This window comes from Mesoplodon bidens (genome assembly GCF_964165515.1).
Source record: "Mesoplodon bidens genome assembly, chromosome: 19".
NCBI lineage: Eukaryota > Metazoa > Chordata > Mammalia > Artiodactyla > Ziphiidae > Mesoplodon > Mesoplodon bidens.
In genome coordinates, this window is record NC_138179.1 from 48,015,533 (window position 1) to 48,037,134 (window position 21,602).

Here is a 21,602-nt window from a genome sequence, read left to right on the forward strand (position 1 = left end):
TTTATTGAAGGATATCAGCATTTTTAAGGGCTTTTATTTAAGGTCTCATCTCTCTGAATATAGTAATTTTCTTGTTTTCATGAACCAACAAAAAATATTTGTCAGATATCTTACTGTAGACTTCTGTTTTATTTTTAAAGTGGGAACAGATGAATCCCAGGAGAGCAGCATGACAGATGCAGATGACACACAACTTCATGCAGCTGAAAGTGATGAATTTTAACTTCTGGAAATCAAGACTTTTGCAACTGGATGTGTGACTAGTGCTGACGTGTTTCTTGTCCTTCCATATACTGAGTCTTCACTCTTGAGCCAGCAGTGTCATCATCCATCACTTATACCCTGAGTGTGCCCCTTTCATTGGACGCTGACTGTACACAGAATGAAAGGCAGTGCAATATTTAGCTGCTAACAAGACTGGCTCTTTCACCAGTATGAATGACAATTTAGGGGATAGGGTGGGGAACTTTCTTTTCTTTTTTTTCTTTAATCTCCCTTTGTTGGAAAGCTATCATGGAAGGAAGAGTTTTGTTTTATCTTGAAGGAACCATTAGATATGGAAAGTGGTGATGAACCAGAATCTCTTGGTCGTTTTTCCAAAAATTTGTTTTTACTTGGTTCTGTTCCTGATAAACAAAGTGACTGACCTTCATTTCTAGGTTCTTCAAGAATGGTGTTAGCAAGTGCCAGATGGAACAATAAGACATTGCCTATAACAGAGTAACTTGATTGCCAAGGAATGTAAATTACCTTAAACTTGCAGTGTCTCCCATAAACAAATATAATGGGCATATTGGAACTCATATGTACGAATCAATATCCCTCCATACAGTGTACAATTACTCTTGGCAAGAATAATGTCTAACCAAGAATTTTAATTTATTCATCTTGCTTCAGAGTGTTGATCATTGTTGTCTAGGTATTATAAACTTTAAAATTGGTCCTTACCATATTGCCTCTTCTCTTTGAGCTCTGTGGGATCACCTTTAACATTCAGAGATGATAGAAGCGTTGCCCACTGAAAAGCCAAAAAAAGGCTCTTAATAACCATTTAAGTTCACCAGAAGAATCAAAATGAGAACACTAGATGGAAAGACTTTAAGAGATCATGATAGGGAAAGCCTTAATACAGTCAGAATCCTCCCATAACTGTGAATCTATATTTGTTCAATACGGTATCCCTCTGACTTGTCTAAGTGTTTAAGCAGGGTGCAAGAATGTGTGGTTACCTTCAGTTGAGGTCATTTCCATTCTTTTCAACTCTCTGCTGCAAATTATTTTCAATAGTGTGAGTCACCAAAACATTTACTGAGAGTGATTGGGTTTAGGATATTAGAAATTCTTAGCTGAAAAAAAAAACCCCCGCTCTTACGAAGGATAGGAGTTCTCTTTTGAGTTTGTCATAATATATGTTGATGTGTTTGGGGAATGACCGTAATTTTAAAGATCTAATTATGCATAATGAAATGGGAATTATTGGAATTTCACAGTAACCAGTTTAAAGTCTTAAATTGTGTATCTCCTTTATTGTAATGTATTGAAATTTTTAGAGAAACTTTAGTTAACATTTTATTAAGTGCCAATGTCAGAATATAACATTTATAGTTTCTTATGAATGACAGGCCTACAGTTATTGTTTTGGATTATTTGATGAAGGACAAACTTATCTACTGGTTACCTGTATTTGTTAGTCAGGCTGTGAAAATAACGTGGATTACAGAAGATAAGAAAAAAATTTTAGCCTGTAGACTCAGTAATTTTCTATCATTTACTATTAATCTGCTGATTTGAATGTGGCTTAGATACCGTTACAAACTAATTCAAGTCAGAGTCTTAGATTAGGTATTGGGTGCCAGAGAGGTATTTAACAAAAATTTCTACCTAAATCTATATATGTGCTGCCTAAAAAAAAATAATTTATAAGAAAAAGGAAAGGTTGTGAGTAAACGAATATCATTAAAAATTCCCAAAGGCTAGCACTTGGATTCTAACAAATATTCCATTTTTATCCATTAGTTCTGTAATATTTAATTTTATATTCTTTTATTTTTTTAATTGGCAAATCATAAGCCAGCTGTATAACAGTATCAAATATAGAGTTTGATAGAAAGCTTTGAACTGAGCTCTTTGTTACAAAGCTTGGAGAAAGCTATGCTCAGAAACAATTTGCTGATGTATAATTAGTTATTTTTTGTAGTAGCAATTTATGTCCTGTGCCAGAAGTAAGTCTTTCTGGTACTAATTTTGAGACCAGGGATAAAAGGATAGTTGTGGAAGGCACAGCATGGCAATGGTTGGCTGAGGGATAATCAGCCTAAGCTTGACCTGATTGCATTTTCCTCACACCTCTACTTTCAAAGTCATTTAGGTATTTGAAGCCTTATTTCCCACCTATTTACTGTTTCTGGCTTTCTCTTTTCTTTTTTGCTTGGAATGGAGATCAAACAACCAGAAGAAGATATGCATTTTGATCAAGCAAAATGTTTGCTTCAAATTTCAGAAGTTATTTTAAAGGAAATCAGAAATACTAAGTACTTTGACGTCCTTGTTTCTCTTTAAGCTTTTCACACGTGTGTACACACACACACACACACACACACACACACACACACACACACTCTTGTTCAGAAGTTATGTTGTGGCATATTTTCCCCCTTGGAAATGGTTCTTAACTCTGGGATTTTAGAAGTTTGGAAATATTTTTTCAAGAGAACAATGGTACTCAAAATAATGAAAGGTGGTCCTACTTTTTCTGTATTTCATTACTTTAAAATTTTTATTTTTTCCAAGAACTGCAAGTGACATTTGAACCATGCTGCTGTTGTACCTTAAACAAAAACTCAGTGATAACCAGTATTTAGTCTATTAAAAATGCTCTTTTTGAAGAAAAAAGTTTGCAAGTCTCTGTTTAGCCAGAGTATAGTATGGGTCTTCACAAGAAATATGGTGACCTGTTTTCTTTGTGAAAACCTAGGAAAATGCAAGTGTGGGTGTGATGTGTGTGTTCTATTTGCATTGAAACAATGTAATTTTGTGTCTTCTTTCTGCTTTTCCTGACTTATTTCGGAAATTGTACAGTCTTGGGGGGGGAAAGTCTTTTCTGTTAATATATTTGCAATTCATTAAAGGATATGGAAAATCCAAATAAATTACTTTTGAAAGCAAATTTATAATCAAGTCATTAAAGCTATATAAGAGCTGTGCCATCTGTATTTTTATAGTAAGGCACAGCAAAATAGTGAAAGATTACAGTTTTATGTTCCACAAAAGTCTAGGGCAATGTTTCTCTATTTTTTTTTAACTTACACCCTCTTCTAATATATATATGTATATATTTAACTCACACCGTTTTTTTAGTATTATTTGGAATGTCAAAATAAATATTGTGACCAAAAAATGGTAACTTTTAGAATGTATTTTTCCCAAACTACAGAAGTCCCTTGCCAGCAGCTGCTACTTTGTGAGTCAACTGCTTTTTATTCCTTAATCATGTGATTTCTGAAATTCCTTTAAAAGGGACACACAGCTTTTTTGTTCTAATTAGAATGAATTTTAAATATCAAGATCTGAAAGAAGTAGAATATAGAAACCAAATTTTACTCTAGTTTGATATCTTGGAAAAAGGGTAGAGAGCTGAAGGGTTTTGTTCAGACTTGAAGAAAGGGTAGCAATAGGGAAAAAGACATAAAGTGAGGTGCGCTGGGCAGGTGAGAGGGAATGACTCAGACTGTAACCTTCCCTAGGACCGGCCATTTGCTGTCAGCAGGGCAGGGATAACTAGAAGTGTAGGTAGGAAGTATTCTTTGGTTTGTTTGGCCTCTAATTAATGGTTCATGAAGGTTCAGAAGTGCAAACTTTGCTAAATACTTATGTTCAGTGAGTTCTTGCCATGTGTACCGTGTTACTTACCTTGTGTACAGTATTTTCAGTCCTCAACCCTATAAGGTAGGTGCTACTGCATTTTACAAAAGAGAAAACCAAGACTCAACTATTAAATGATAGAGCTGGACACTTTTGGCATTTGTGTATGTTCAAAACCTTTTACTTAGTTTTGAACTTCTCTGGAAGTTTCAGATCATATCTAATGTTAACTCTCAAGTGTCCTCCCTAGCATTTTGACATTGAGTATCACAGAAGTTCGGGTTTTACAAAGGAAACTTTATTACTAACTGTAGATTTAAATCTATTATATGCTTAGTCCTTTGAAGGGGCTTTTATGTGTACCCTGCCTCTGTACTTTTCACACTGAAACTGAAAGCGGTATCCCTTTCTTGAGTAACTAGAATTTGCTTTAAAGTAGGAAATTTTAGGTCCTTGATTTTCCTTCCATTTTTACTTTTTTTTTTATTAGCAATTTCCCTTAACACAAGCATTCTTTTTATTCAACACCCTCAAAATAGAATTTTCAATTTGAGTCTAAAAGCTGTATTTGAGAAGAAAATTCAAATGCATAATGCATCACTGGAGTTGGAATAAGAAAATAAGTAACAGTGGGAGCAAAGAAGAACAGTGGGAGCAAAGGAGTAGAATTAAGGTTTCTAATCATGTATTTTTAAAAAGCACTAGACTGATATCTAGGAAATGTAGACTTTGCCCCTTAGTTGCTGTGGGACCCTGAAATTAAACTTTTTTTCTCACCAATACAAAGAAGATAAGATCTTACCCTTCTTATCCCACAGAGGTCTGAGGACCATGTGTTAAAGCATGGAAGTGCTTTGTAAAACTAAAGTACTGTACAAATATACAGTGGTATTATCAGGGTGGAGGTGATGTTATAGAAACATCACAAATAGAAACACATATACTATATACTATACATATAATCTGACATTTTATATCCTGCAACCTCTGATTGAGAACTTACAGCTATATTGGCATAACTATCTACAAATCACCCCAAATAACATGTAGTCTGAGGTGTTAGATTTTTCTCAATACTTTGTGAGTTAATACATCACTGGGCAAGGTGCTACACAAGAATAAAAATTCATCAGTTCTTAGTTTCCTAATAATGAAAAGATTGGGTAAAGGGATTTCTTTGTATATAACAGCACTCCTTAAACTTATGCCAGTTTGCAGCCCTTATACCAGTCGATGCTATAAATCTGTGCCCATAATCATTTGCATATTTTGAAAAATGCTAGCATTTATCTTCTTTTTATTTAGGATTTATGGATCACTTTGATATAAGAATAATCTCATTTCATCTTTACAGCCTTATAAGGTAAGGCATGTATTACCTGTTTTATACAAGAGGAAACTAAGTCTTAGAGAAACCAAAGCATTTGCCAAAAAGAGGAAAATCTTTCCCAGGAACAGCTTGGCACACATTTGCTTACATATTTTTGGCCAGGACTGGGTCAAATAATCATCCTTAGCTGCAAGGGATACTTGGTAAATTTTAGAATCTGGTAAAAGGGACTGGGTTTGCCATGACTGGTTTAGATACATTGTGATCTGTGTTTGGACCCAGAGATTTTGTTAGCAAAGAAGGGGGAATGGCTGTTGGCTTAGCAGCCAAGAGCACCTGCCACACTGCTGTAGAGAGGGTAACGCTTTTTGTCAGTTGATCCTAAAAACTTAGTGAACTTTCTTATTCTAAGAATTTGTAGGGTTTCTATTTGAGCAGGGATTTCCTGACATTAATTCCTTTTTAATCCTTGTGTAAAATACCTCATTTCTTTTTTCTTTTTAATTGCTATGGCTGGGATCACCAATATTATATGGAACAGTAGCAGCCATAATATCAAGCACTCATTGTTTTATTCCGAGTCTTAAAATGCATCTTAATTTTCTCAAACTTTCACCTCGATATAATCTAAAACCACTAATGTGCAATATGTTCCCTTTGTTAATCTCATTGCCAATTCCAACACAACTCTCACTTCAACTACCATTTATAACCATTGATAATTAAGATACCTCCTTTCCATCGCTAGTTTTCAATGGTTTACATCGTGACTGGGTGCTGAAATGTATGTCTGATAAGAAAAAAGAATATTGAGACTCCTAGGGCTGGAAAACAATGGCACTTAACCTGATTACAAATCTGTCCCTCTCCCAAAACAACCATAAAATCAAGTAGAACAAAACTGTACATGGTTCATGCCTTCATTATTAAGAGAATACTATAACTTCAAATTACCTGTAAGTAGAGGGGAAATTTTCCAGTAGGGATCCTGCTATCACCATTAGCCTGTGGTCACAGAAAGTGAGGAAAAAGGCTAAATCCCTCCATGGACAGAGCTGAATGGAGTAGAAGACGTATCACAGGAAGCCCAGAATCTTCAGGGGAAAAAATGAAACAAATGGAAAATACCGAACATAGGTTGGGACTTGGTAGATTAATGCCCTCACTTCAGGGAAAGGTTTGAAAATGTCTGGGACCAAGAGTGGCAGCCTCATACAAGCAGTGTTTCTGCGGGAGAATAAGATACGAAAAAGAGGCATTGAAAGGAAAAAGGGGAAATAAAAGACTGGCAGAAAAGAGAAAGCACATCATTCTTCCCACCCCTACCAGCAAGATCCTGAAACTGCAAAAAGGAGCTCTCAAACTAGGAATCCTGCCCATGAAATGATTGGGAACAGAGCAAAGCGATCCCCATCCATACAAAGCTATTGCAAAAAGCCAGCAAACGTAAATTAAAGGCTTTCTGCTGATAAAAAAGACTCTCCCCAAAACAACGGCAAAGCTAAAGAAAAATATCCTTTTAAAAGCATATGAGGAAGTGAAATGTCACCTTAAACTGAAAAAAAAAATCAACAAAAAGCATTGATAAATTTGACTACATTAAAAACATTTTGCATGACCCAAAAAAAGACAAATGACCAACTGGGAATAAATATTTGCCCTTATGTCACAGATAAAGGGATAATTCCCCTAACGTGTAAAAAAATTTTTTTTTAATTTTGAGAGAGGGGAAGACATGAACAACACAATTCACGAAAAGATATAACAAAATGCCCCTTAAACATGAAAAGTTCAAATTCACTCAGTAAGATATATGCAAATTAAAACTACATAGAGATACAGAGACTTCCCTGGTGGTCCAGTGAGTAAGACTCCATGCTCCCAATGCAGGGGGCCCGGGTTCAGCCCCTGGTCAAGGAACTAGATCCTGCATGCATGCAAACAACTAACAGTTTGCATGCCACAACTAAGAAGCCCGCATGCCACAATGAAGATCTGGCGTAGCCAAAATAAATAAATATTTTTTAAAAAAAACACTACATAGAGATACAATTTCTCACCAAACAGATGGGCAAAAATTCAAAACTTGACAATACTCAGTTGGAGTTGGAGGCATGTCACAAGGACACAGGACCCAACTTGACTGGCCAAACTTGATACATTTGATCCTCCCAAAAACAAGTACAATAATGCTATTGGGGAAAAATAGGAATTTATGAGCCCACATCAATAATTAATAAAATAAATAAAGAGCAAAGAAAGGAGGAAAGGTAGGGCATACAGTCTGCTGTAACAAAAATATCAGACTGGGTGGCTTAAACAACATTCTCACAGTTCTGGAGGCTGTGGAGTCCAAGATCAAGGCGCTAGCAGATTCGGTGTCTGATGAAGGCCCACTTCCTGGTTCATAAATGGTGGTCTTCTAGCTATGTCCTCACATGGCAGAAGAGGAAAGGGACCTCTCTAGAGTCTCTTCTATAAGTGAACTAATTCCATTCATGAGGGTTCTGCCCTCATGCCCTAATCACTTCCTAAGGCCCCACCTCTTAATACCATCACATTGGGGGTTAGTATTTCAACACATGAATTTTGAGAGGACATAAACATTCAGTCCACTGGATTCTCCCTCCTTCCCCCCAAAATTCATGCCCTTCTCACCTGCAAAATACATTTATTCCATCCCAGCCGCCCAAAAGTCTTAACTGGTTCTGGCATCAACTCCAAAGTCTCATCCAAATATCATCTAAATCAGATATGGGTGAGACCTGAGGTACAATTCATCTTTTTTTTTTTTTTTTTTTGATGTAGACCATTTTTATTTTTTAATTTTTTTTGCGGTACGCGGGCTTCTCACTGTTGGCCTCTCCTGTTGTGGAGCACAGGCTCCGGACGCGCAGGCTCAGCGGCCATGGCTCACGGACCTAGTCGCTCCGCGGCATGTGGGATATTCCCGGACCGGGGCACGAACCTGTGTCCCCTGCATCGGCAGGCGGACTCTCAACCACTGTGCCACCAGGGAAGCGCGGAAGCCCCCATTTTAAATTTTAAAGAAATATTTTAGCCAACAGTTATTTATTTAGGCTTCTGTGCCTGGCAGTGCATTGTGTAAAATAAAATATAGAAGATGTTTAAAATGTTTAATTTATTTTTTGATAAGTGATACTTTGACATGGTTCAAAAGTTTGAAGAGAGAAAAATTCCCCTCTCACCTCATCTTCCAGCTGCTTGGTTCCCCTCCCTGAAAGCAACCAGTGTTATTTAACTGTGACCTCTCCCAGAAACATGTTTTAAGTGTATGCAAGTACATATGTAAGACATTTTTTTTCTCTCCTTCCTTACACAAATGGAAGCATGTCAAAAACATTGTTTGACAACTTTTTTTGTTTTTTCACTTAATATATTTTGGAGATCACTCTCTAGCAGTACATGTAGTAAAAGAAAGACTTCCTCTTTCTTTTTTAAGACTGGATACTCTTCTATTGTCTATTTGATAATAGCAACACAGCTATAATGATAATAATATTAAATATAAAATAGCTAAACTTTAAGAGTTTTTCTTATTAGCATATTTAATCCTCTCAACAATACTATTAGATAGGTATGATTGTTCTTCCCACTTTGCAGAGGTGAGAGTTTAAATAACTTGCCCAATGTCACAAAATTCATAAGTGACGAACAGGACAAGCTATCTAATTTGAGGGGCTCAGTGCAAAGTGAAAATGTGGGTCCCTTATTCAAAAAGCAGGGGGAAAGTACCATTAAAGGCACTAAAATATAAAGCTTTTTCCATTCTTTCATGGTCTCTAACTTGTCTCACCATGGTGCTTTTTTGTTTGTTTTTTGCGGTATGTGGGCCTCTCACTGTTGTGGCCTCTCCTGTTGCGGAGCACAAGCTCCGGACACGCAGGCTCAGCGGCCATGGCTCACGGGCCCAGCCGCTCCGCGGCATGTGGGATCTTCCCGGACCGGGGCACGAACCCGTGTCCTCTGCATCGGCAGGTGGACTCTCAATCACTGCGCCACCAGGGAAGCCCCATGGTGCTTTTTATTTGCTATTCAATGTCATCTAAGTAAAGAAAAATTTTAAATTTAAATCGTTATTATGAAATTTACCATCCTTCTTCATACTGTGCAATGCCAGTTTTAAAGAGCATTTAACTCCTAAGTTGAATCACCGAAATTGTACAATTTGTATTGTAACTTGTACTCACACAAGTCTATTTTATTCTCGCCAGAACAATGGGAACTCTGGATAAATGAACTCAAATGTTTTGATTTCACTTCTTGATATGTGCACATTCTACCAACACTTTACTTTCAGCTTCCTGATAAGCAAGGAAGGACTGAAAGGAAAAGGAACTCTGGGTTGCCTTGTCGCCTCTTCCTTCTATGTCATCATTTTCAACATAAGAGATTGGCTAACACGAAGAAGTAACGCAAGTAAGAAATGATATGATATGGCTCCTGGGTCTTCCATGTTTCTTAGAAAACTGTCTTCTTTCTGGCTTCAGAGCAAGTTCTAGTTCAAAAGGAAAGCATGGCCTCTCAATGCTTATTCAGTCATACATGTAACACACTTACCTTGTACAAATCGGCTGAATTTCCCACGTATGATAAGTCCACCAGAATTCTGTGCTCATGGAGCATCACAGATGCTATTTGCGAATGAGGTGACAAGGAATGGTGACACCCGATTTGTTCATAGCTCCTCTGCTTCAAGAGGCAACAGCAAATCATGAGGCCCTTCTGAGTGTGGGACCCTGCGTGACTGCACAGCTCACATGCCCATGAAGACAGCCCTTGGTGACAGAGCAGGATGCAAGTCATAATTTATTTAACCACTTCTGTAATGAAGTGCATTTAAATGTTATTCTCTATACAATGCTTCAAAAACAAACCAATAGGGCTTCCCTGGTGGCGTAGTGGTTGAGAGTCCGCCTGCCGATGTAGGGAACACGGGTTCGTGCCTCGGTCCGGGAAGATCCCACATGCCGCGAAGCGGCTGGGCCCCGTGAGCCATGGCCGCTGAGCCTGCGCGTCCGGAGCCTGGGCTCCGCAACGGGAGAGGCCACAAAAGTGAGAAGCCCGCGTATCGCAAACAAACAAACAAACAAACAAAACAAACCAATAGCCGTGTATACACAGATTATCTAAAGATTTGTAAGTAGGGAAACATTTATTACACTTTTTCATTTTATTTAATGTGCTCTGATATAGTCTTAATTGTATTCTCTGGTTGAGATTCAAGCCTTCTTTCTTGTGAGTAACTCTATGATAATAATAAACAGCCCCAGGTTCCCAGACTTTTCATAGAATATATAAGATAAATTCTAGAGCATAAAACAGTGCCTGCCGCATAGTTGGTGCTAAATAAATATTTGGGGAGTGAATGAATAAATCCCTAGGGATGGAATTGCTGAATTAAAGGCTATTTGCATTTATAAATTTGATGGCTATTACCTAATTGATCTCCATAGATGTTGGAACAACTTATATTTTCACCAGTGATGCAAAAAATGGCTGTTCCCCTTGCCATTGCCAACACAATGTGTTAGCAAGCGTTATCTTCATGACCTGTTAGTATCTCAGTGGAGTTTTTTTTGTTTTTTTGTTTTCTTGGTCACGCCTCACGTGATCTTAGTTCCCTGATCAGGGATCGAACCCTCACCCTCGGCAGTGAAATCACAGAGTCCTAACCACTGGACCACCAGGGAATTCCCTCAGTGGAGTTTTAAATGCACGTCTTTTAGTAAAGTTTAGCATCTTTTCATTTGTTTAAGAACCATTCTTATTTTCCTTTTATGTGAAATTTCTGTCGTATCTTTTGTCCATTTTTTTCTACAGAGATTTTTAAAAAATATATTTTCTTTGTGAAATATAACATACATAGGGAAAAAATATATACATTTTGGGGTACATTTTAATAAACAGTTATAGAGCAAATACTTGTGTACCCGTCACTTGATCAAAAGTAGAACACTGCCAGCCCCTAAGAGCAACCCCTACTCCCAATCAAACAAAACTTCTTCTGCCCCCGACCAGCTCTCCTGACTTTTATTGTGTTCATTTCCTTCTTTTTCCTTATTTTACCTCCTAACTACGCATCCCTAAAGAATATAGTTTACTTTTGTCTGCTTTTAAACTCTATATAAATGGAATAATACTAGATATATTTTTTTGTATCTTGCTTTCTTTTGTGTTTAATATTACCTTTGCAAAAAGTTATTCATGTTGTTGAATATAATCATCATTTATTAATTTTCACTGTACAAATATATCACAATTTAACCATTTATGCTTGGTAGACATTTGGGATGTTTCCTTTCTGGGTCACTGAGGAACAGCACTGCTATGAATATTCTTGTACAGTCATCCTGACACTTGAAATTCTGCATTCCCTAATAATATATATGTAGTGGTGGGACTGTTCTGATAGAGTATGTATATTTTAACTTTTACTGGATTATATCAAAGTCGTTTCCAAAGTGGCTGTACCAGTTTACACTCCCACCAGCTGTGTACAAGGATTGCTGGGCTTTGTTTATTGATTTGTAGGAGGTCTTTATATACAGCATTATGGAAATTAGCCCTTTGTAATATGAGTAGCCAGACATTTTTTTCCAAGTTTACAATCCCTTTAAAGAGACACTGATGTTATTCCCCCATAGAGGAATGAAAATGTACCTGGAAAAAATGTAGTATTCTAACTTTGAAGCATTTAAATGAAAAGCAAGAGTTCTGGGCTAACCTTCTTAGCACTCAGTTTGCTACTATATATGTCATTAATACGAATAATCTTACCAGAAATTTTCATGGAATGCGCTGGAAAGCAGCATGCCTAATATAATAATAAAGATAGTTAAAAACTGAGTGTTTAGCCTGTGTCAGGCACTATTTTAAATCCATTGTATGTATTAACTAATTTAATCCTCACAAAACCCCTAGGAGGTAGTTACTGTTTTTTCCCAATTTTACAGATTTATGAAATAAGGTACTGAATTGCAGATGTTCTCTAGGGCTGATTTGAGCAATATTAATAAACTCAGAGAAAAGATTCTTACTTAACTGATAAAGATGTTTTCTTTTTATAATTTGTTTTCTCTCTTGGTAGTGGATGATGCCCCATCCTGGGCTCCTCTTCCCCATCTTTTCGGATCTGCAATACACCTCGGAGCTATCTCTTTTTTCTTTGAAGACAGATAAGGGGTGTATATATATCTTTCCTCCAACCCTCATTCATCACCCCTGTTCTTAGTGTCACAGAGCCGTCAGACATCTGCAGGCAGGACTGGGACCAGAGGGTGCTTGGAGCAAGTGGGGAAGGGTAAGAGAGAGACAGAGATGGGGGTGGGGGAAGCAGGGTCACATCCCTATGTGGGTAGGGGGAGAATGATTTCTTGCCGATAGGATTTCTTAACCTGGGGTCCGTAGATTAGGAAATCCACGAACTTGGATCCGGAAAAGGGAATATGCCTGTAATTTTGCAAAAGTCTAACAGAAAATTAAAAACAGGAAATTAGTATTTCCTTCAATTATGAATGGAGATAACAAACCAAGTAGTATTAGCAGTACCTGTGATCTTGTCACCAATAGAAATCACAGGTATTTTCCTATTATATGACAGTTGTGGATATCTTGAAATATTATTTTTACTCATTTACCACCTCAAAATTATGGTGGTCATTAGGCCTGCCACTAGATCTTATTATTTAATAGATTTAATACAAAGCACATGTATTGCTTTGTTACACTTTAAAAAATATCTTGAAAAATGTATTTTAATGTAATTGGTTTCCTTTGAATTTCTGTGTATATTTGTCAAACATTCTGAGAAGGGTGCATGTATGAAAAAGTTAAGAACTCTGCTTTTTGAGTATTCTCTTGGCTTTCATTCTTTTTGTTTTTTAATTAAAAAGCTTTTTAAAAATGGAAGTATAATTGATCTACAATGTTGTGTTAGTTTCAGGTGTACAGCAAGTTTTCATTCTTATTGAATGAGCCTAAAGAGGGTCCCTGAAGTGAGTCGTTAAGACCTGTGAGGTTCTCATAGTTTTATTATTTTATTTTTCCAGAGACCCTTCCTCCCTTAACTTTCATACCTTTTCATTATTCTGTTCTACTTGTCTCACTGACCCTCTTTCTGTTTCTTTTCACGCTTCTGACCTTACTGTGGGTGTCTTTTTCCATTTCTATGGGGAGTTTATCCTTTAGCATGTCACTGATCACCATATTTAGATGGAGAACTCCAAATCTCCCCTAGTCCACCCTCTCCCAAGTTTCCTAACTCCACTTGCCTCTGGGACACCTCTACTTGGTTTACCACTGGTATCTGGAACTGAACATATTAAAAACTAAAATTCCTCTCTAAATCTGCATGTTGTCCCACTTTGCCTGGACGACCATCTTATCTGTCCCCCTGTTTTTGCAACCTTAGAATTATTTTAAAATTTAAGCTAATTAAATTCAAAAAATGGGAATCTTTGTGACTGGTACTAAAATCAAAATATACAAAAGGGTATACAGTGAACTGTAAGTCTTCCTCCCACCTGGTCGCCTCAGCTCCCCTCCTAGGAAGAAACCACTGTTTTCAGCTCTTAGAGTGATTTTTGATTCTTTCTTATTTTGGCTATATCTCAGGTCCTTCCTTGCCTGTGAGATGTGTGCCCTTCCCTCTCCAGGCCCTAGTGACCATATATCTGGTTGACTTTATATATAAGTATTTGTATGTGTATATTTTATATACCTATGTGAAATCTCCCTCTGTGGCCTTCCGGCCCCGAGTTTTCATCACATCGCTTCCTGGATGAAGAACCTACAAGGGTGAGGGGCCGGGGTTGGGGGTGATGGGTAAGAGGATCTCAAGGGGACTTAGGTAGGGGGTTCGGAGTGGCAGACTGGTGGGAAGCTCTGCCAGGATTCCTATTTCTATTCCTTCCACCTGAGGCCCCTTTCCAGTCCTCTCATCCAAATGTCTCTCATTTCCAAGAGCCGAGACAGAGACAGAGAGATACCCAGAGACAGAGACGCCGAGGCACCAGCATCCCTCTCCGCTTCTGTCCCGCCCCACCGCTCTGACCGACATCTTCCATCAGCCAATGGCGCTCCCGATGTTCCCCGGAAGGGCCAATGAGAGACATAGGAGGGCGGAAGATTCCCCGCCCCCACTTCTAGGCTTGGTTGAGCCGTGCAGGTAGGTCCGGGGCCGGGGGAGCCGCCGTTGGCACTGGTGCCCGAGGGGGGTGGGGGCACGAGTCGGTAGGGGTGATGGTGGGGAAGGGTAGGCGGCCCCGACCGCGGGAACCCTGGGGGGCGGCCCGGCCAGGAGGCGGGGGGCCGACGGGCCCGGGGAGCGGGCGCCGCCGAGGGCCCTGGAAGCGGCTGGGCTGGGGGAGCGGGGACGCGTGTGTGGGGCACAGGGACCCCCGCCCGGCGCCCACCCGCCGGCCTGGGCCCCTGGTTGCGGGCAGAGGGGCTGGGGGCCTGTTGCTCTGGGGGCGGGCTGGGCCGGGCCCGGGGCCGGGGGCGCCTAGCAGAGCCCGGGGCGCCAGGCCGAGCCGAGGTGGGACGGACCGACGCGGAGAGGAAGGGAAGCTGCATCCCTCGGGCCGCCCCCTCCTGAAGCGAGCCGGGGCAGCGGCCGCAGGCGCCCCTGCCATGAGCCCACTCTCCCTTTCGCCCCCTCCCTAACAATGGGTTTGGGGCAGAAGGAGTCGCCCCACTGTGGGAAAGGGGGTAGGTTTGGGACTGGGGTCCGGGGTGGGGGGAGGGGTGGGAACTCGGGCTCTCCCCTTTCTCTTCGCCCCTTGGTTTTGGCGGTGGGGATCATGGAGGGGCTCTTAAGCCTTCCCGAGACTTGGGTCAAGAGTCAAACTCCCCTCTACCTTCGCCCCCCCAAAAAAAATCCGACGAGCGGTAAGGAAAGTGATGCCAAGTCTTCGAAGCCGAAGTGACAAACGCATAGGAAGAACAAATACACTCCAGAGGTTTTTATTTTTAATTTTTCTTAAAAATGAGGGTACTGTATATTCTTTGAATTTTTTGAAATTTATTTTACAGAGGTGGGTGCTGTTATTTTTGTCCGTACTCGGTCAAGCCTCCATTTTAAGCGAAGCAGTAACTGGTTAAGCTGGAATTTTCATTCAGGCCTAGGACGTGGGCAAGGATCCTACAAGAGGTCATTTAATCCATCCTCCTACCTCCTACCTCCTACCAGACAAACTTGCCTCCCTCCCATCCTCAAAATTAAGTCGTTTGGTTTGCTTTTAAAGATCTCTAGGAAAGAAGAGTCTTTTATTTGTTTGTAGCACTTCAGTCAAGAATGGATTTTACTTTTCATGTAGAATGGGCTCTGCAACTTAAACTCAAGAAAATTTAGGACAATCAGAATGATCAGAGAGGTTTTAATTTATTAAATAAAACTAAACGTGGCAAGGGGCTTTTTTAGGTGATCAGTTAAATCATTTTTTAATAGTGTTTATGAAGTACCCTGGATAATCATTTTTCTATCTGGGAAAAATGGTTTTGGCTTTCTAATTATTTGATAAGCAATTTTATATTATCTAAACTATGTGTTATACATTTAATCCAATTTTATAGAAAAATATATTTCTACATACGTATGGAGATACCTATACCTCACACATTTGTCCTTTTCCAAAGGGGATGGTATTTTCTACATCTTTTTAAGATGGTGAAGCAAACAGTACTTCAGATCTCTGTCCAGATAGCTTAAACTATTTGCTTTTTCTTTTTAATTTGCTTATTCTTGATTATTTTTAGTCTAAATGAAAGTTCTCTTTTTCAGATACCTTCTTGAAACAAAAGATTTTCCTACCTGCTCATCCTTGGTGACTGGGGTATTACTAAGACTACCTTCCTGCTCATTTCTGAGTATTGTCTGAACTATTCCTGACACTATGAATGCTATTTGGATGCTTCTTAAGGTAAGATGTGTTGGTTTTTTTTTTAATTAAAGGCGTCATATTATTTCTTTTTCTTTACAGTTGAGGATTTTCTTGTTCTTGAATTTGCAGTTCTTCAACCCTCTTACCCGACATTCCTTTCCCCTCAAAAAAACTGTTGTGTTTGCTTCCTAGGACTGATTAGTTACTCCTTACTTTGTGTTGCTACTGTTCTTAATTATTGGTGTTAAAATATTAATGAAGTTCTTAAATTAACTTCCATGAAAATGATGTGTTTATTTTTTAACTTTAAATTGTGACAACCCACATAGTTGTAAAATTCTGTTCCAATCTCAGTAGGATGGATTGGCAATTCAGACAGCCAGGTCCACTTTCAAACAGGTACTTTAGTGTCATAGGTGCTGGGGTGTGTCCCACTCTTGCAAATCTGTAGCTGATTCATGTGTTACAAAAGATGTGTCACTAGCCATTTATTTACTCTGAAACTTCATTTAGTATGTTAGAACATTCTAAGACCTGTTAGTTTATGTGTATATCTCTGTTGGAGAGTTCTCCTGCTATTCCCTGGTCCTTTGCATGCGAATTTACACCATTTTTTCTCAACAGGTAGCACTCTGTGCCATGTTTCATCTCACAAGGTGCACCTCTTTGGGGGCAGTGTGGGCAGATAATCTTTACATGAAAGAGCTCTCAGTGATGTGGTTCTCCAGTCTCTTGGCTACTTCAAGTTCTTGTACATATACGTCTCCATTAGGACTAAGTAGAGGACAAAGCTTCAGATACACGTAGGGAGGAAAATGGGAGGAAGGATGGGGAAAGATAAGGAGTGATGGAAGCCCCCCACCAGCTTCATGGGGTGGCACAGGTTGCTTCCTTCAGAGCTAAATACTAGTGTAGTTAAGATTGTTGTCTGGTAATCTGTCCTGTAGAATTCCAAATTAATGCAGTGAATAAATCAGATATTAATGCAGTCTGTGTAAACTAAATATTTGGATTGTGGGAAATCTTCAGGTAAATGTAGACTGAGTTCTCATCTTCATTTATGTTCCAGCTGCTATTGTTGGATGAGGAGTGCTTATATTAGTATAAAGGAAGCCAGAGAGACACAGTTTTTCTAGCCAGTCTCCCTGTAGAGTTGGAGGGAAACCCAGCCAGAAGTCCTGAACCTATAGGAACTGGAGGACCTTGTGCAAGAATATTTCTCTTTGGTATTGAGTGTTTAGTGCCATGACCTGGCGGCATTTGTTGTCTTTAGGAATCAGGCAAGGGAATATCCGCAGGTTCTAGTTCCATAGAAACCCAAGGAACTGGGGATCAATATATTAGATTTTTATTTTACAGTTTCAACTAATGGATTAGATACATAGAGCCCTGCTTTTTAATATCTATATATCTATATATCTATAGATATAGATATATCTATATATATGACATTTTACCTCTAAATCTCTGAACCTGGGCAAGTTCTACACTAACCCTTGAAGTTGCACCAAAGCCCTCTGGAATGACAGGAATACAGAGCGAAGTCAGTACTCCATACTGTGTGTTACCACCTGTTAACTACTTAAGAATATAGTTATGTGACTACCTTAATTTCACCCTTTGATCAATGGAAGACCTCTTCTGAGTCTAAACAAATTTTTTATTTGCTAACATTTTCCTCCTCCTTTTATGACTTAAAAAAAAACCCTTAAAAACTGTAGTGTTTGATCTGGGCAGGGGAAAAAGGCACTTTTTTGGGGGGGATGGGAAAAGGATAGCATTGAATTTGCAGGATGGAAAATAAAAAAGAGAGAGGGAACCTTTTTCTCTTTTTCATTTGTGAATACCTTTAAAATGTTTCTGAGATGTGTTTTCAGATTGCAACTGCTTATTTTTAAGTCAAAAAAAAAAGTTAGGCTAAACTTTGGAGCCAAAATATTTATTTTCTATAGTTCTTACACTTTGTTTCTGATTATCTTATTTCAGAATGAACTCTAGTTCTGTAAGGCATTACTTAAACTTTAGATCTCAGTATGTGCTTATTTCTTTTCCCAGGCTTATAGAAAATAGTGCCAATACTCACCCTTTTCAAGAATCAAAGTACAAAAAGAAACATAAATAACAAAGGAAAAATAACTCCAAACAAAAACTCCTCAATTTAAGGCACTCTTTTAAAAAAAAAAAAAAAAAAATTTATTTATTTCAGTTGCTCCGGGTCTTAGTTGTGGCCCGCGGACTCTTAGTTGTGACATGCATGCAGGATCTAGTTCTCCGACCAGGGATAGAACCTGGGCCCCCTGCATTGGGAGTGAGGAGTCTTATCCACTGGACGGACCACCAGGGAAGTCCCTAAGGCACTCTTGTTAATTAGTTCCCATGGAGTTATTTACCCCTTTCTCTACATCAGGGGTCTGCAGCTTTTTTATTGCTAGCCATGACTAAGCAGTATCAGTGATGTTTGGTGTTTTTATGTACAGTTGTCGGGGTTAGGGTATGTGTGAGATGGGAGAAGAACAGTGATGAGGAGGAGGAGAATTGGGCGAGTTGGAGAAAAGATGAAAGTGAAGATGAGATGGAGAGAAGAAGATACAAGGTCTTTGGTGTGTGATATGGTGCTACCATCAGTTGTCTCAGGTAGCTCTCAGGGACTGCTGGTTGCCTGTGTGCTAGTGCCTTGTGTGCTAGACTGAACTGTGATGAAAGCAAGTAAAAAGTATTCTTGACAAACAAAAGGACATAATTAAAATATGATTCAATAGGATATGGAAAGATCTCCAGGATAAACGGTTAGGCGATAAAAGCAAGATGCAGAAAAGTGTGTATGATATGTTACCCTTTGTGTTTTTCGAAAAGAAAGAAGGGAGAAAAGAAAGTTTGGCTTGTTGTATATGCATAAAAAAACACTTCAGAAGAATAAACAAGAAAATGGTGACATCGGTTACCTGTTAAGTCTAGAAACTGGGCAGGCAGAGGACAGAGTGGGAAGGAGGCTTCTCGCTGTATTGTATTTTTTTCACACTTTCTGATGTTTGTATCAAAATCAAAAAATACAAAAAATTAAAAAAAAACTTTTCAATCCTTACATCTTTTCTTCTTCTGTGTCTGGAAGTCAGAGAAATGTCAAGGGGCCACAAATGAGAGGGCAGATAGCTCTTGAACAGTGGTTGAAGGGATGCATATATAAAGGGTACTGTAACCTAGGGCACATTTTCTCCTGGGATCTTGAAGAATTTCAAATTTATAGGTTTATATTTCTAGTATTGAATTGCAAGGTCAGGCATTAAAAAATTTCACTTGCTCTTACAGTGTTAGTAAAAAAAAAAAATTTCATTGTTTATTCCCTCCAGTTGGCAATTAGATACACTATCACATTCTTGGTTATGTGATGTGGGGCAATTTTAAGAAATTAAAAAATCTCTCGGAGGTTCAGGGTCCTCCTTTGTACTGGAAATGAAATTAACATTTACTTCAGAGGATCTTTGTGTATATTATATCTGTGATTTGGCTTAGTGAACTACTATTGTTATTAAAATAATTACTAAACATAATAGTTCCTTATAGCTAGTGGTCGTAGTGGGGGGCTCTGCCTGATGTTCGGCAAGTGTCTCATCCTCTTAGAGACTTGGTGTCCTCATCTGTGAAAAGTGTATAATTGTAGTACCTAGATCCTAGGGTAGATTTTGTAAGGACTAAATGAGTTTGTTGATGCGAAATGCTTAGAATAACACTTGGTATGTGCTCAATAAACACAAGCTGCTAATTTTCTTCATGACATCTGTTTGCTAGGGCTGCCATAACAAAGTGCCACAAACTAAGTGGCTTAAACAACAGAAATGTATTGTCTCTCAGTTCCGGAGGCTAGAAGTCTGAGGGCAGGGGCATGCTCCATCTGAAGGTGCTGGGGCAGGATCTCTTCCAGGTCTCTCCTCTAGCACCTGGTAGGTCCTTGGCTTGTGGCAGCGTAACTCCAGTCTGTACACAGAGTGCTCTCTGTGTATGCGTCTTTTTTGTTCAAAAATTCTCCTTTTTAAAAGGACAGCAGTCATACTGGATTAGGGCCCATCCTAATGAGCTTATTTTAACTTGATTACGTCTGTAAAGACTCTTTCTCTAACTAAGGTCACATTCTGAGGTACTAGGGGTTAGGAGTACAAAATATCTTCTTCGTGGGGGACAAAATTCAACCCATGACAACATCCATTAGCCTGGTCAGCCCTGTAGACTGATGTTACTCATCATGGGTAGCAGACCGTCAACACCTACACATAGGAAATGAAAATTTTGGTGCAAATTGGTCACATGATTTAAAGAAGTAGATTATTTCTTTAGCTGTCTCATGCATTTGTCTTTTTAATTTTTTTAATTAATTGATTTTTATTGAAGTATAGTTGATTTACAATGTTGTGTTAGTTTCTGGTGTACAGCAAAGTGATATATAACTGAATCACTTTTTCAGATGCTTTTGCATTCTTGTTTATTACAAGATATTGCCTATAGTTCCCTGTGCTATACAGTAGGACCTTGTTTATCTCATTTGTCTTTAATATATAGATTTTGCTATTGAAGCTTTAGATTTATATAAAATTGAAACTTCAAAAGGTGGTAATATTCTTTTTCTTTTAGCTATCAGTAAAATTCTGATTTGAAAAATTAAGGTCAAGATTACAGTCTGTTCTCCATGTCTCATCCTTTGTGGAAATTGATGAAACCTTGGGATTTCCTTACTATGTAAGAATTAAGCCCAGGTATCTCTGTTGAGGGGTTTGGGAGCTAAGGGTACTCAGTAACGTGGAATTAACACCTTCTCTGTGTGACTAAAGAGATGTTTTATGTTCAGTTAGATGCCATACTTGAAGAAGCCGGCATGGTTATACTCCAGCATTTAGCTTCTTTGGGGGGTTGACAGTATGGGTCATTCCAGAAATAACAGGACCTTGAGGAAGTTCCTTCTCTGGCCTGACTGATTTGGCCCGCCCTCTGCCTCCATTCCCCTCCTATTTGCCTTTAGGGTAAAGTTCAACCTTTTTGATGTAGCATATAGACTCATGATAATCTGGCTGCTGCTGACCTTTCTGTTTTAAAATCTTACCTTTCTCAACTGGCCTGTATGTACCTTTGTTTGATGGTTTCCTCTCCTGAAACTAGTGTTACAACTTTAAAAGTTTACTTAGGTGAAAATTTTTCTAAAAGGTATTACATGCTTTTCTGCCTCTTTAAGAAAGCACTCTGGGGAATTCCCTGGTGGTCCAGTGGTTAGGATTCCTCGCTGTCACTGCAGAGGACCTGGGTTCGATCCCTGGTTGGGGAACTAAGATCCCACAAGCCACACGGCCAAATTAAAAAAACAAAAAAAAAGTGCTCTGAAGAAAATTTTATTTTTTAATAATAATTCAAAATTACGGAAGATCTGCACTATGCCCATCACTTATTGTACTGTGCTGAAATGTAACGTGCCTTTGGAGGCCGTAAAATAAACTGTATTCATGGAGTAGTGTGCACGTATTACA

General features: G+C 38.9%; 2 protein-coding genes across 4 annotated transcripts in view; both read left to right on the plus strand.

Annotated features, from left to right (window-relative positions):
• The window catches only part of CDC27 (cell division cycle 27), a 62,942-nt gene extending 59,776 nt beyond the window's left edge, over positions 1–3,166 (plus strand). For both annotated transcript variants that reach the window (XM_081218132.1, XM_081218133.1), the window contains exon 19: positions 141–3,166. In XM_081218132.1, the coding sequence (XP_081074258.1) occupies positions 141–223 (83 nt within the window). In that variant the 3' untranslated portion in view covers positions 224–3,166. The remainder of the gene's footprint in view (positions 1–140) is intronic.
• An 11,564-nt stretch (positions 3,167–14,730) lies between these two features.
• The window catches only part of KANSL1 (KAT8 regulatory NSL complex subunit 1), a 175,290-nt gene continuing 168,418 nt past the window's right edge, over positions 14,731–21,602 (plus strand). For both annotated transcript variants that reach the window (XM_081218266.1, XM_081218268.1), the window contains exons 1-2: positions 14,731–14,923; positions 15,996–16,134. The gene's annotated coding sequence lies outside the window, so the exon portion shown is untranslated. The remainder of the gene's footprint in view (positions 14,924–15,995; positions 16,135–21,602) is intronic.